General features: G+C 38.1%; 1 protein-coding gene across 4 annotated transcripts in view; it reads right to left on the reverse strand.

The window, feature by feature from the left end:
- dlg4a (discs, large homolog 4a (Drosophila)) overlaps window positions 1–17,348 on the reverse strand; it is a 63,383-nt gene that overhangs the window by 20,101 nt on the left and 25,934 nt on the right. For 3 of the 4 annotated variants that reach the window (XM_026181401.2, XM_026181400.2, XM_026181398.2), the window contains exons 2-3: window positions 10,318–10,479; window positions 2,815–2,871 (exon numbers count right to left, since the gene is read on the reverse strand). In XM_026181401.2, coding sequence (XP_026037186.1) covers window positions 2,815–2,871; window positions 10,318–10,479 — 219 coding nt within the window. The remainder of the gene's footprint in view (window positions 1–2,814; window positions 2,872–10,317; window positions 10,480–17,348) is intronic. The other variant, XM_026181399.2, reaches the window with a different exon arrangement.

Consider the following 17,348-nt stretch of genomic DNA (forward strand, 5'->3'; position numbering starts at 1 on the left):
AGCTCTCTCATCCTCTTTCAGCATTTTTTCTCCCCCTCTTTCTCTCTCCCCTCTGCTTCCCAAAGGACCTGGGCTGCGGCTGCTCAGTAATTACACTGAAGCTGCAGGGACGTATTTAAACATTTATTAAAGAAAAATAGGGAGGATGGGAAAATGAAGATGGAAACCAGATACTGACCAGACAAGAATGGAGAAGAGAAAGGGGGAAGGTATAATGGAGAGCTCTTGGGGAATCTCTACAGAAACGTGTAACTGATCCTTGCGTTAAAAACAAACTGTCTTTTTTTTGTGCAAAGTGTCAGACACGTGTCAGAGGGTTTAACTGCTTTGTCTGAAGAAGGATTTGTCTGATTTGGGCTGCGTACTGCGTCTGTGGTTGGAGACAAGAAAAGTGATATGCATCCTTTTTCATTAGAACTGAAGGAGTATAACAAATGGGTTGGTGGGAGTCTTCAGTAAGCACTTACAGCCTTCTGCTTCTCACTTTCAGCTTGTCAGGTGAAGGATTAATGGCAAAGATAAGCATTGTGTAGAGTTTTTATCTCAACAATTCAAAACTGTCACAATAAAAGTACCTCATACATTATTAAAAAAGCCTTTTTTGTTTTGTTTTTTCATTTTTAGACAGATCTCTGTCTTTAAGGAGAATTATATAAAGAGAAAGAGAACAAAAACAGTGCTTTCAGGGCAGTACATTCAGAATATATCGAATCAGATGACCCTAACCCTTTAAAGCATTATTTTCATATAAACTTGTAATAAGAAAACAAAGAGTGAATTCACTTTCTAAAGAAATCTCCACGTGTTACAGACTGGATACAATGTGACACAAAAAAGCTTTCATTTGCTGTTAGACCGTGAACTTTAAGTAAACCAACAGCAGATAAATAAAAGCAGAGCAGTCAACACATCAGTTTCTATGTTTATGCAGGCTCGAAGAGTCACATCGAGTAAAAGGCGGGAAGATTCATCAGCATGAGCTCAGATCGATATCAAAAGTTCTGCGCAGTGTGAAGAAAAAAAAGATTTCTAATTACATTACCAGATAAGTTTAAAAAAATGGATGTCATTTGAAGCTAAAGCACCTCTTTGCTAAATCATGTACATAACCCAAAGACCTTCTATTACTTGCCAAACCATTGCAGTGCTTCCAGAGACAATCCTACCCATAAATCAATGGGCCCTGGAGTGGTACTGGCAAACCCCACACCATTAGAGCAATAAAGACACAGACTGACGATACCACCTACACATCAATGACAACCACACGGGCATTACATCGGCTGCAAACACGTCCACACACAAAGGCATTGCCGCAATGCATCTTGAAGACAGGACACACTTAACCCGACCGGTGGGGAAAATTGAGTGCATGCATCAACAGAATGCAGTCGTTCTGTGCATGTTTGAAGGAACGCATACAAACACATTTTTCTTACTGATGACTTCATGCTGGAGGCTGCGTGGTCTCCCATATGTTAAACAGTTTAATTCTAAGCATGTGTTATTAATTGCGTTGTGTTCAAAGTCAGGGCAGGCCCACAAAGACAAAGAATGACGTATAGTTTACAAGAGTAACTACTTGTTCGAGAGACACGGAGAGACTGAAAGCCAAACTCCACTTATTTCAATGATCCTGTCTTTTTGCTTTTAAAGTAATTATGTAGCAGCTCATTTCTAATGTTCAGATTTTCGACTAATAAAAACACAATATAATATTGTGTGTCTTTTGTTCTGTCTTCCTCCCCTCACCCCAAATTGGCCAGATGGCAGCCTCTGACCCTGTTTCGGCCATATGTTTCTTCCTATTCGAAGGAAGTTTTTCCTTCCCACCTTTCCCAAACCACTTACTTAAAAGGGGTCAAAGGGGCTCTTCGATTGTTGGGCTTTTCTCTTGGTTACCTTACAGTCTAAAGCACCACGAGGCGACTGCTGTTATGATTTTTGTGCTACATAAATAAAATGTAATTAAATTGAGTATCCTAATAAAAGGTTAGGAAGGAACAAACTTCTCAGTGGTGATAGATACATTTCTGGACCACTATAAGCACGTTTCGCCTTGCAACTGCGAACAACACATTGAGCAAGATGCAAATGCAACCTCTCTCAAACCTCACAAAAATGCTTTATAGAGGAAGCAGGACAGCCAGCTTTTCAAGGTTATGAAAGTTGAGTGTGCACGGTCTAACACTGACACCTACAGGTTTCAGTCTCCCCTTGCAAATCTCTGCTTGTCTCTGTCTGTCCATATCCATGCCACAAAGGTTTAGCAATGTAGCACTAAAGGTTTAGCAGCGACATACATCAGGACTTTACATATGTGTCTTGACCACAAAGATAGTTTTCTCATTGTGTTACATGTTTTAGGATTGTTGGGAAATATGAACTTCTACATGCACAAAAATGCTATGGTAGATTATGTGTTGTTTAATTAGAACATAGGAACTGAAACATGCACGTAACGACAGATCTGAGTCTTGTGGTGTGATTGAATTTTCAACATTTGAAAAACTATTTTAGTGATTTCTGTGATTTTAGTCCCAAAAATAGCCACTGAGTACGAGCAGAACAAATCTGTTAGACAAAGGAGATTTGAATGACAGTGAGCATGAAGCCGCTGATATGATCAGAAACAGATGACCTCATACTCTGGCAGTACAGATAAAATGGCGATGAATGGGCAGCTGTCTCTCTGCAATCAGACAGCCAGCCAAAGACACGGAACAAAGATAAAAATCACACTGATTATGATGACTGATGATGATACTGGTAACTTTCACGTTGATGGACCAGCACGGATTGCTGTGCTCTTACCAGTGTGGAAACAGCGGAGGTGTACATTGGAGTGTGTCCCGTAGACATCAACACAGGCTGCAAAACAACAGAAGGAGAGGGTAATTGTGCAGGCCTTGTACATCGGCACAGGGAAGAACAGCGGGTACCGCTCAGTCTTTTCTCTTGTGGCGATTGATTTTGCATATTTCTAAGAAATCCTGAAAGCAGGCCTTGAATGCGACAGTTAAAGGGCCCACACTGTAACATACTGTACTACAGTGTTGAAAGTAAAATACTTGTTATATGCAAAATCTTAAAAACAGTGTACCACACAGACAGCACATCGAGAAACATTGATTAAAAATTGTATACTGATCATTTATACAAGCACCAGCCCTGAAGATGGATTAATGCAGAACAGCAATCAAACAATCAAACTAAGCAGAATACACAGTGACACAGATGGACTGTCTCTACTACTCACTGATAGCTTATATATGAGAGAGTAAAAAACACTCAGGTACATACAACCATTAAGAAACAGTGGGATTGTCAGTGCTTGTTAAAGCAGAATTGATTACTCTGCACAGCTGAAGTTTTAAACAATCCACCATGTGCCCATGAATTTTACAAACAGCAACACTGCAGCATTTTCACATGTCAGGAGACCCGTTTCCTCCCACTGGAAAAGTTTTATATTACAACAAAGCATGTAATTAAAGTATGAATGTTAGGACAGCTGCATTTGCTGATCCAGCACAGCACTTCATTCAGTTGATTCATGCCGATTCCTCCTGTTATTAACAGACACTACCTGTCTTTCTTAATATAGACACTGCTTTCTATTCAGTGCTTCACTGGAAATATTTTGGCTTGCTAAATGGCAAATCAGGAGTCATATCAAAGCTGAAGAGTATGAAAAAATGCAATGAGTCAATGTTTCTGCTGCCACGCAGTCTCAAGCATGTGAGATGGCTGCAGGAGGGGTTAGGTAGTGTGGAGAAGGTTTTTAAAGATGGGAAAGTAAAACTTGGGCAATGTTATTCACTCGCTGGACCCACATCCTCTCTGTAAACGAGAATGAACAGCTTGTATAACTGGGGGAACATATATAGATGAGAACCGGGAGGAGCGTGTTTGGAGGCGTAGTCCCGCTCCTGAAATTCAGATACTTTATCTCCAATTGATGAAGGCCAGGGTTTCCAGTGTTGTTCAAAAAGTAACAAACCAGTTCACAAGAGCCCTCGGGGGTACTGTGTGAGGACACAGTACAAGCAAATGGAGCAACACAGTGCAGATAAACATCATGCATCATCATCATCATAGTTATCCTGAAATTGACCATTATTGTCTTTAAATCTTCATCAAAATCACAATTAACAACAAAAAATCAATTACCTGTAAGCCATATGTAATAATTATTAAATATCTTTATCAGGCCTGTATTAATATTTGCATGTGACTCATAATATCGCAGAAATCTGATCACAATATGATTTTTACTCGTCTAACTCTGAGTGGGACAAACATAAGGGTCGCCACATGTTCATGCATCCAGCCAGCCTAGGACGGAGTTACGTTCTTGTATTTGTTTTTATAGCTATTCAAGGATGCACACGCAAAGCTCCCAGAGCGTGATGTGAACAATTCACTTTGAACTAAGTTAAGGCAGACCTTTGTACTTCATCATGCATTCAGCTCTCCCTGAAGAGAAACACAAAACTTCATAAATAATAGCGGTATTCCAAAAATAGAAATAGGGCCAATCCTGATTCAAAAAAGCACCACTGCAAACAACATCAACATGCTCTCTTTCAAATGTTAGGAAAAATATCCTCAAGACAGAATTTCACTGCAGTGTAGGTGTCTTAATAACAGTGTTATTGCTGCTAATGCAATTTAGTGGTTTATAAACTGCTCTCTGTGTCACACAAGTTTTGATGCAGTGAACATACTGAGCACCAGAAATGTCTTTGGGCAAAATGGGGAGACTGTAGAAAATCTATTTTAGGAGACTTTTAGAGACATGGGACACTCACAATGCAAAACCTCATTATGGTTTTAGTTTATATTGCAAAACCCTTGTATTTTACACCAAGTATTACCCACTGTACTTAATATCACATTGAGGGATGATATCAAGGAAATGCTTTCACAGCCTGCACTTTAATATTTGCTAAATTGGTTTTAGAATTCTAAAAACTCATTGCCTCAAAAATGATGCAACTTTCACTTAAAAGTGGTGAGCAGTACAGTTCCAGCTTGGTTATAGTGACTGTGTCATACTTTTTAAAGCCTAAACCATGACATAATTGACAGAGAATTGAATGAAAAAAAAAGTTTATTGAACGTTCTGACATATTCTTTTTTATATATATAATTATATATTATTTTGCATATATAACATTTAAAGTGCATCATATTTTGCAACATATTTATTTAGGTTTAAAAAAATTATTTAGGTTCTTTGGGGAGATAAAAACACACACTGATGTTGTAGAAATATTAAAAATTAAAGGAGGCCATGCCCAAACCCAAGTATTGTTTGTGATTTTAGTCTGTTGTTAGGTGGTTACTAGGCAGCGTGACAACAAAATAATGTACCGAGAATTTAAGTTTTGAGGAACTAAAGCAGATGTTGCTGTTGCTGTTATGAATTGAAAATGTATTGATGCTGTAATGATTTCATAAATTAAATACATTTGTGCATAAATACTAAAAATGGGTCATTTTAGCTTGTTGCTAGGTAGTTGCTAGGTAACGTGATGACATATCTGATATAGATAAGAATCTTCAGGGCCTTTAAAATATGCCATGTTTTTTTGTTTTTTTTTGCTCAACTCCTGATTGTGTAGGATGGGCAAACAATTTCTTGTATTATAATAGGATTTTATGAATAAATTCAATAAATTCAATTCAATAAATTCTGAAAATTAATTTAAAAAATGTTATAGAAGAAAATATTTTATTTAGAAAGACAGAAAACGAATGAAATTTAACAGTGGTTACATTACATGTTGAAGACAGATTTCACTTTTTCCTGCATCTCCGTGTGCCATAGACTACACACTGCACTTAAACAGCAATATTGCTTTTATTAACATTTGAAAAACAACCTTAAAGAGGACCAGTGACTGGCCATTAATCACTACAGGAGTTGCAATAGTGGTGGCCTGTTGACTTTACACTTCTCTTGCCCACACACACTGGAAACGACATTACATTTCAACAAGAATCAAAATCTAAACACGTAACAGAAAAAATATCACAGCACTCTAAATTAAAGCTTCAGCAGCCCTGTAGGTCTCTGTGCTTGGCAGTTTAGAAGTATTATGTACAACTACTCTCCTCACATTACAGGCAAAAAGGTAGATAATGTTAAATAAGTAAGTATATTTTAAACTTATGCTAGCTAACAAATTAAGTTATAGGCAATTAAAGGCAATTAAAAACTGATTACATTTGTACTATAATGTCAAACTACTATTAATTTAAGATACATGTGGTCTAATGGTGTCAGACAAAACACAAAAACCAAGCAGGAATTTTATTTAAACAATTATAACACCTATCTACACACCAAAGTAAATTAAAAATTCAGTGTTATTAATTTGAATTAATATGTAATTCTATGCAATTTTATAAATTTCCCCTTGAAAATCAATACATTTACATTTCTGGAAAATAATTAGATAAGGGCTTACATGTGCATTAGAAGCATGCTTTATAAATTTTATGAAGCCAATTAAGAGTACAAAGTCATGGTATGCTGCACAAACTGAAGTCCACCAATAAAATGCTTTAGCAGTCAAAATAATAAAGAGTCAAGACTCGTAAGGATGATACAGTGTAGCAGAGTCAGTCACTGTTTGAGGAGAAATACAAATAACAGAAGAAAAGCAGAAATTATTTCATATTTCTGATGCCAATTTCCTGATTCTCCACACTGTTTCTGCATGCCAGCCTCAACACAATTAGTTTTCTAATGAAAGTGCACATCTAATGAAACAGTTCACAGAAAAAGTTATATACTAAGTGCCATTTTATTAGTGGAGACCTCTTCAGCTGCTCATTAATGCCAGTATCTAATACCTAATAGCTTATATGCAAATATTAGCCAATGATGTGGCAGCAACTCTGTACATGTGGACACTTTGACAGGATCGAGAATTGCAATGAAAAGCAGGGATCCATCCTGCCTTGAATAATGGTTCACACTGCTGGGTGGGGGGACATGAAAGTGACTTTACTCAAATGGCCTCCACCTTCATCAGATCACAATCCTGTAAAGCACCTTTAGGATGCGTTGGAACAGGAAACTGCATTGTGGATGCGCAGCTGACAAATATGCTGCAATGTCATGATGCCAGTATGATGTCAATATGGGTCGAAAATCTCTGATGAATGTTTCCAGATTGAATCTATGACGTGAAGAATTAAGGCAGTTCTGAAAGCAGAAGGAGTCATGCATGGTGTACCTAATACAGTGGCCAGTCTCCATGCTCACGATAAAAGAGGGACCTACTGATATTCATATAAAATACTCTTCAGTGTAATGGGATACAATAAGTAAATCGGGCAATTTGCCAGTTTGAAACATATATTAAAAAAAACCTCACAGACGTTATCATTATTAGATCATAAATAATATTTCCTGTATGATAACTCATATATACTGAAAAAAATACCACAAGCCTCAAAGGACTGACTGAATGAGTCATGTAATGGACCTGAACCACTGGAGGGCACGCATTACATTTTTTATTTGACTTAATAAACCTCATACTGGTGGGTTTTTAGAGAATGGAGTAACTCTCCTGCCACATTACCATAATAAATGGTGCACCCATCAACTATGAATAATTACTGATCCCTTGGCATGTGCTGGATAGCAAACTCAACTGGGAGCACAGGGATTCAAAGTAACAAAAAAAAGAGAGCTTGTCTGTCCTTTGTAAAAGCTAATAATGCGACACGTTTACACGTCATCTTGTTTTTAAATATATATTTTAACTGTCACAACACATCACCCCCTTAAACATCTACAAAAAATGGTTTAACAGAGAAAAACATGTCATCTTTTTGTTGTCAGTCTTGAACAACCTCACGGGTAAAGCCTCAAAAGCAGGGACGTCAAAGTCATGTTACATCGTCGGACACAAACTACGTGATAAATGTCTAAAATTACAAAAGCTATGGTAGTTCATTGTCCAGACTGAATTTAATATATTTAATAATAATAATAATCATAATAATAATAATAATGATAATCAGAATAATCGGTCTAGTATAAATGGTAATGGTGTTGAAAGCTGTAAAATGTAATTAAAAGTTAAGTTCTTTAGGTTTTCCAAAGCTGCGCATTGTGACACCCGAACTTTAGAGTAAGAGTCACAGACTTATAGACAAAGTTACCACAACCAAAATATATGTATATTATATATTACAACCACTTTCTTGTTTGTGCCCATCAACGAGCAACCTCAAAAGCCAAAATGAAATCTAGAACTGTAGTTCCTCTTGTGGCCACTTGAGGTTGGCTTCAAAAGAGAGCTGATCCCTAATAGACTCTCATGTTAAAATACCCAAATTTAGGCCGACATATACATGATTACATCTTGGCATAAAACGGTTTGCTCTCATTATTTTCTACCTCATTATAGTTGTACAGGCAATTGATTTTTATATAATTTACTCCTTAAAATCACACAAAGGCTTAAATTTAGGCATAATTAAGGTAGTGCTGCTTTGATATGTTGTTGTTAAGCCTGTACCAAAGTCACAAGTTTCCTATTGTAACAAATTATGGAAGCAAATATCTACCCAAGCTTAGCTCTTAACTCCCCTGCTCTTCCCTCTAGTCTAAATATGTTCATGTCCGGTTAAAAGAACAATACCAAGATGATGAGAGCTAAAATAACAAACATGGGTTTTCACACCTTCTTCACTACTCCTAGATGTTATTACCCTGTGTTATTCCTGCAGTATACAGTCTTATACCCATTTAAAATCTCTATCTGGACAAGTTTTTGTGCATTGTACCGAGTAAGGAACTTTTTCTAGTGTCTTGTACGACTTGACCTAACTCTCCAAAGCTACTGCGGTGGTTTTTAATTTGGCAGTGTTCCCATACAGAGCACCCTCCTCACAGCATCCTCAAGGAGAAATCTCCATGGCCACCAGAGCTCATGCTGAACATACAGCTGTATATTTTAAACAGCAGCAGACAACAATAACTCAGCCTCTCCATTGTATTCCCTGGTGAGAGACTGATAACCCCTCCCTCCTCAAAGAACCCCCATCAAACTAAATAAATGCAGGCACTCTTAAGTTTTAATAGCAAGGGATGCTGTTAAATAACGCATGTGGGCATAGGAGACAGATCATTATTAAGTGGCCATTATAGCCTACACCTTTACATTTGTAGCTACACTAGGTATTTGCTAATGCACTCCTAGCAAAGCGCTCATATTCCTACTGATGTCAGCTGTATCGTTTGACTGTGTGACCGGCATCTCCTGTGCTGTTGGTTTCATTGCCCCCTTCTTTGTCATGAAGCTCTCAAAGACATTAAATACTGTATTGCAAAAAAGAATCGTAAGCATTTCCTTATTCTATACATTTGATTCTGTACCTGCAACTCCATCCGCCAGTCAAGCTATCTGCTGCCACCAAACTCAGAATGAGAGATTTTATTTCAATTTGTTGGATTTTTTTTTTGCTGCTGTCACACGGTATCATTTATTAAACCAAACCTATATCTGAATGCATTCTTTAATGTCTCAAGTGTTCGCATTACTACCTTAAAACTCTTAAATGCATCCTGCACATTGATTTTGAAGCTGTGCAAATTCATGTAAGTGCAAAATTGATCTGACCATTTAAGGTGCCAGGGGCCGTATCTATTCCCCATAAATGTATTACATTCCCATTACCATACTTAAGTTGACCATGATTCCAAAAAAGACAACATGACATCTTAAGAAAACCTATAATAGATAGATAGTGTGCGTGTTTGTGTGTGTTTGAATTAGAAATCTAATAATCAGTGATATATACTGTTTTTTTCTTAGGGGGGTGTTAAACAATCTTCTTTAATAATAAAAGCAATTTTCAAGCGTCTTCATCAAATATTATGAATTATAAATACAATTATCCGCTTCCACAGAACATACATTTAGCATAATTAGCACGTGTGTAATTAGGGTTTTTGAGCTGCACTGCAGGAAAAAAATAAATCTCTGATGCACTCAGATCGCAAAGTGGCTCACATGAAGTCATGTAAATGTGAAGTCAGAGTTATCTCACTGATGTTGCATTGAATATTCAGCACTGCAGTACATATATAATTGGCTGTGGAACGATGATGTGTGAAGCTCTCTGCAATATGCTCTCGAGCAAGGGTGTGCTTATTTTGGCACCGTGGGCTAACGGCGTCGTTCCTAAGTGTTGACAGCTGAGTGCTTTGTGCTGTTGTAATAGTGTTGTGTATTGATTACCAATGCACATAAGCGAGTGTGTTTTGGAACGTGCGTATCCTACCTTGACAGGTGAGATATGCGTGTGTGGTGTGTAGCCATGGATCGCCTCCATGGCGGCGAGGTTTTTGTCACTCATATGAAGCATCTCTGCACTTTTCCCTTGAGCCAGATGTGCTGGACTGTGCTCCAAGGGGGGCGTCTCCTCATCCTGGTACCTGTACTTCTGCAGACACACACAGATACAGGCGAGGGTATTAGTCTCGCCAGGTCTTATGTAAAAGGAGCTCGATAACAGGTAAATCACAAACAGAATTTACCGCCACCTTTCGCTGGTTTCTGATCTTCTTACACATTATTATGTAAAAGACAGTCTACCTGTACAAAGAGCAGAGCACAGTATTTCTACTAAAGAGGGATTTTTAGCTAAAAGCGGACAATCTATATGCAAATCTAGTTTATCACATAACATGTGTGACGCCCACAAGCGCAAATTGGACAAACGGAGGCCTCAAAATGTTTCCATTGTGCGTTGAGCAAAGCTAACGTCCTCCACAGCCACATGGAGCAACTGGAGCCGTGACTCATAGCGGCTCTGAAGTAGCCGATCATGCGGCTTCTTCCTAGTAACCTCACTCCCCTACCAATATCCCACACCTGGGCAGCCTGCCAGCAGCCCACTGTTTTAGCCACACATGGTAGGTTTCATTTTAGGCGTGATGACACAAAATCTGCACGCAGCAATTTTCCATCACAAGCACACGAGAACGTGGGCAGCATCACAGTGGATATCTGCTCGTCCTGCGGGTTAGAGCTCGCGGTTTCTGCATATCTGTACGCTGCTCCTGAAGCCTCGAAGGCTCACAGTGTACTACCGTGCTGCACTGCAGATGTGAAGCGGCCGATCTGAAAAATGGAAACATTTGGTGGGTCCTTCAGAATTTTGGCTGGTGGCCCGATTGCCAACCCTGCCACTATCCCCTTTCTCATTTATATATATATATATTTATTTATGTTTTGGAGGCAGACTGGAGAGAGAGGTGCATCACTGAGCTCTGTCTCAGACAGGCTGCCTAGCAACCAGAGCAGAGCAGAGATTGCAGTGCCACAGTTGGGGCTGCCAGCATCGGTCCTGGATCACATTACACTGAGACAGCAAGAAAGAGAGGGAGTGAAATAGAGATGAGGATAGAAGAGAAAGTGAGGGGGATGGGTAAAAATGGGAAAAAAAGAAAGAAAAGCGAGCCCATCAACAGAAAACAGCAGCATGAAGGCAGGAAAGAAATGACTCGTTGTTGTTGCATAATTACAGGTTAATAAGCTGGAAGCCCTTTTTTTCTGTGCAAAGCGCTGAGTCTGATATTACTGCACTGTTGTATACATAGATTAACTATTATGTAACTGCATACCACCAACTACCTGCACACTGTAAGAGAACAGATTCAATTAAGTATGTGGCTCAACTGGGAGATATGGTCCATAATAAGATGCAAAATATTTCTCTGTTTTTAAAACTCATCCCAAGCAATATTACAATATTAAACTTGCATGCAAAAACATAAAAAGAAAATACAACCCAGTAAAATATTATTATTATTTAGGTAATTGGATACTTTTAGCAGCTGTTAAATTAATATATCTTATTTTTTAAAAGAAGAAATGTCATGACGACGTAGCTATGATTAATGTAGCCTAGTTCTATGTGCTGCTGTCTATACTCACATATAGACAGCAGCATGTTTTTTAATGAAGCTGAATTCCCAGTAAAGCTGTTCTGATTTCCACTTTTTTTCGTGTTTCTGTTGTTAGAAAACGGAGCAAGTATGAAATATGAAACAACACGTGAACTGGCAGCCAGTTAAAAAGCCGTCTTCAAGCAGCACCTCTGCACTGCTGAAATCCTCGTTTTTTTTTCATCTGCCACCCTGACCACGACACTGTCTGACAAAAACACACAATTCAAGTCGCTGTTGCCACAGAGCAAAAGTAGAGAGAGCCGTATCTGTGGCAAGACATCACACTTTCTGGGCAATACTGGAGGCTCTCTTCTGCAGAAAGTAGCTAAGGTGCTTCTAATAACATCTGGGTCATGGTCATAACAAACAAATTAAGGCTGAGCCTCAAATACAGGCCAGGGGGAAACCAATCCCTTCCTGTTGTTACTGCATGTGCAATCCATCACTTACAATGTTTCTGTAAGAATTATGCACTTGGTTTAAGAATTTAAGGTCTGGTTCCAAATGATCGGTCTATGTGTTTAGGGAGATAACTGAGTGAAATTATTGATTTCAATAACCCACAGCTGCTCCAAATCTATAAATTCTAAAGCCACCTCTCTGCTTCAATTCCTGTCTCTTTAAATGCAGAATATACAGCAGAGCATCCTTGATATAAAAAAAAAGAGGATGGAGTCCCTGCAGCTCGGAAAATCAACGTAACTTACAAGGGGATGCACATAATCATGTAAATTACTTTGCATTTTTCATAATACGCCATAACTTGCTCATATTTTGTGTATGTACTGAATTTTCAACAATTTGTAAAACCCGGAGGCAAACTATTATTACGTTTCTGTAATAACTGTAATAAAATCTGCTCTCATAAGAAGGTTTGCCGGGCGTGAAACCTTTTGTACTGTAAGCTTAGAAAGGTGCACTATAACGATTCTGCTACAGGCTTGCCACTAATATAAGCCTACTTCAAAAAAACGAAGGCAGTTGACTTAAATGGAGGCACTGGTAACTTATTATTATCTACTTATTTTTATGTGCATGAGAGCGAAGGAATCGTGGGAGAGAGCCCGAGAAGCAAAACAGCAAAGCTTGTGTCATGCTGGCAGCTTAAAAAAATATGACAGTTTGTACCAAGCATTCCCAATACATTTACTACATCCCATGTAGAACAAATCAAAATATACTGACTATATTTGATCTATTTCCCTAGTCCTAATTGTGGTTAATTAAGTATTCTTAACTCCAACTGTATCAGTAAAGTCTTTTCGTCAAATAATATAAACCACTGATTTAAACCCTGGAAAGACAAGTATATTACATGAATCACCGCTCAGAGTAGCCCTGAGCTCTCTGGTCTTCACTTCCTCCCCCTTTCCTGCATGACCAGCCTTCACGCTGCCATGTTGCCTTCTGTCCCACTGGTGGGGGATGTGACATTAAACTCAAAGATATGTTACACAGTGTCCTTCTGGAGAGAGGTTTGGAGCATTTTTCTCTGACAAGCACACTGTGTGATTGTTAAAAATGACACAGGATTTGTTTATTTGGAAGAGGGGGAAGACAAATGATTGATTTGAACACTATGAATGATTTTGAAGCTGACTGAGCCTTGGTAAACATTTTAACAAAGCCAGCATGACTGAGGGGCGGGCGGCAGAGGGATTCTCAACAGCCACGGATCATCAAAGTTCTCCTATCCTTTCGGTTTTCCAGCTAGGTAAAGAGCCATCACTGAATTCACCTGTTATGCATATCACTACTGATTGGATGGTTTAATAACTAAAAGTACAAAGACAATAAAATTCTCCCTTTTTTTGTTGTGCGTTCCATCATTTACACTGTTTCTGTGAAAATTATGCACCTGTTTTTTGGTGTTAATATTGTAGCTCCTTCTGAACCATGTTACTGATATGTACATATGAACATTTTATTTATTTATTAATAAAAATGCTTAATATTTTTTTATCGAGATTGAGAGAATGAATGAGCCCCTGCACCATCAGATATAATTGGCTTTTCCACACTTAGGCAGTGTGAGAGGAGGGCAGCTGTTTTTGGTTATTTGTTTGTTAGGGTTCAACAAGAACAGCTTGGAAAGTCCTAAAAGAAAAAAAAAAGAAAAAGATTTCCACTCCGAAGCAGAAATCCCAGAATTTTATGTGTTTTTTTTCTTTGGTAATTCAGGTTTTGGGTTATTTGTTGTGCAAAAAAGCATTGTGACGGTGTCATTAATGCTATTTTCAATGAAGAATAAATTCATTTGTCATCTCACAATTCAGAGGTTTGAAGGCGGCCATTATCAGCAAACAGTATAAAAAAAATAAACAAGTAATTAGCTAAGCCCACATCTGACACACATATAACTGCACCCGACCTTTTTGGATGCCCAGAGCATCAACATTGCCTGATAACAAAACAACCACGCACAGCTCGGTAGCGAAATGGTCATTTTCTAAATAATAGAGCATATCTCTGTCTGAGCCAGTCAAGCCAATCCAGTCTAAACTGGTTCTAGGTGCAGCTCCTCGGTTTGTCAACCGGCTGAAACAAGCTATTTCAGCTCCACTCACTTTAAAGTCACTCTGAAGGCAGCCTGCTTTTTTCTGATTGGCTGCCCCTCATAAATCAAAAGTTTGATGGCAGGTGGGTGGGGCTTTAGCTTGCACAACAACCATATTCGGGATAAATATCATATAATACCACTCAAAGAATTTTTAAAATATTTGTTTTAATTTATTTGTTTGTTTGTTTTATATCCCAGTGATCATTAAAATTAAAGTTAGCTGCAAAATAACGTCCATAAATAGACTACTGGAGGCATTTCAAGATGACTGGCAACTTGCAAGACCTGCTTCTACGAGGATGGTGATTCTACAGAGCCAGGAAAATGTTTCATTTTTGAATGATTGTGATCACTTGCACATAAACCAACCTCTTTATCTGAGACTTTTTCCACAGTATATGCATGACAAAATGAGGTAAATTAAGGAAAAGCATCGCTGTTACCCTCTGGATTGTAATACACAGAATGCACTGACATCCACTGTCAAGAACACAAATACGTAAGAAGATATAATCTGTTTTCATAAACATAAATTCTCATTAGATCACTTAAATCGTTTTCTAACAGGCAGGGAGGTTTCCAAGGGCCTGCCTTACTTAAAGGTCATCGTTAGGAGAGCAGCATGAGTAGTATTTGCTTAAATTCTTGTACTATGTGTGAATAATAATAATAATAATATTTAACGTTTAACAGAGTTCAGTTATTGTAGAGCAAATGTCAAATGCTGTCTGCCATCACATTACTTTGTAATTCAAGGACCAAGCATGAGCTTTTAAATTATTTTCATTAGGTAATGGAATGAAAGCTGACCTTACCCCTCAGGCATATAATTTACAACAAACTTATATGGTAAATGCATTTGATGTGGAAGACATTACAGGAACCATTAGAAGCTTTTCACTTGCAAATCTGTGTCAATTAAAGGTGAATGCTCATTTATTTACATGTCTTTTGATTCTTAAAAATCAACCCAGAGGGTTTTTTATTGAGTCTGTTTGGTACTGCAACGATATGACGTTTGGAAGCAGCACAACATATCTCATAAAAAGTAAATGTGTTTCTATTCAAATGAATTTGAAGATTTGTGTTTAAATACATAAAATGGCATAAAAATCAAAACACAAAGCCAAAGTTAAAACACTTAGATAGGAGCAACTGATTGTTTAAAACCTGACAGTTTAAAAAAATAATTAACAGTAATTATTTTTGGAAAAAATATGAATAATCAGAGTTTTTCCTGCCACAAAATTGGCCTGTGGTGTGATGACTAGGCAGGACAGCAGGATCAATTTGCATCCTATGAAAGTGATGAGAATGTGTTACCTCTTTTTGACCAAAATGTTCCTGTTATACATTTAACAACATAGATTATGCACAAATTCCCTGTGCTGAAACGCAGTCACCTGTGGTGATATTTAACTTTTTCTTTTGTTTATTCATCAGCTTTCATGTCGCAGTGACCATTTGCATTTAACTAAATCTGGATAGTTTTTCAAAATATAACTTCCCAAACAAGCGCCCGGAGGCTCTTTGAGATGACACAATGAACTGTACACTGTAGGTGGTAGAGATAATCTGAATGAATGAACGTGAAAAGGTAGAAAACCACATGTGCAAGGGAGGCAATATTCACAAATTAGATATCCCAGACAAATAAAACACTTGGACAATATTGCACTCACAGTCAATGAATGTTATACAAGTTTGGTATGGTTCAGCAGTGTTGTGTAGGGGGAAGAGAACAGCTTGGTCGTTTTTGCATTTCTAGTTAATTTTCATGCGTGGATCAAACATCAGCAAAACAAACATATATATAATTACTGATGATTCACTGACGCATAATGTTGGTCGACTAGACAAGAAATACACTTAGATTTGTAATTTTACCTCTGTTCACCAACACAGCTGATTTTAAACCCAGCAATCAAGATGTGATTGAATTGTAGACTCTCAGCTTTAAGTCAAAAGTACTAAAATGACTGTTTAGGAATTACATCATGCCCTATTTTCAGAGGCTCAAAGGTAACTGGACAAACTAACATCATTTTAACTGTAAAGATCGCTTTTAATTATTGGATGATCCTGCAGCCAATGACTGCCTGGCATCTAAAACCATCAACATAGGTGGTTGTAGCTCAAGAGGTAGAGCAGGTCTTCTGCTAATTGAAAGGTTGATTGTTCAACTCCAAGCTACTCCAGTCTGCATGGGCAAGATTCGTCCATCAGAGTATGAATGTGTGTGAATGTTAGACAGAAAGCACTTACTTAGAAGAAGCATTGTAGGAATGGGTGAGCCAAGTTGCGCTTTGAGTGATCAGATAGAGTAGAAAAGTGTTCTTTGAGATGCTCTGCTGTCCCTTGAATTAAACCCGAAAGTCTGCACTTCAATTGCTTGTTGTGAAAACCGTAAAATAAAAGTGTCTTTGACTTGGGGTTTAACTTTACTTCTTGCTCTTCCTGTGAAAAAAAGCAACAAAAAGTAATCACTGTGTTCTTCCCTTTCACACACTGTAAGTAGGCCACAGCTCTGCCTGGATATCGGTGAACAAACCCTCACACCAGCCCACTAGAATCTATCAACCACACTCACGTGGACTACTTACATTATCTTGAAAATCAGACTGATGATGTGGGTGAAATAACACTCATGGTGCCCAGCATCATCATTCACTGTCACTTTGACAGAGCGCAGAAAAGAGAGCAACATTTGCCTGTGACGGTCATGTGAACGTCCTCTTTTCCACTACAATCCATCAAGAAACAGTCACTGTTGCCTTCTCAGTTGATTTTCACTCCCAA

This window comes from Astatotilapia calliptera, chromosome 10, assembly GCF_964374335.1.
Source record: "Astatotilapia calliptera chromosome 10, fAstCal68.1, whole genome shotgun sequence".
In the NCBI taxonomy this organism is placed as follows: domain Eukaryota; kingdom Metazoa; phylum Chordata; class Actinopteri; order Cichliformes; family Cichlidae; genus Astatotilapia; species Astatotilapia calliptera.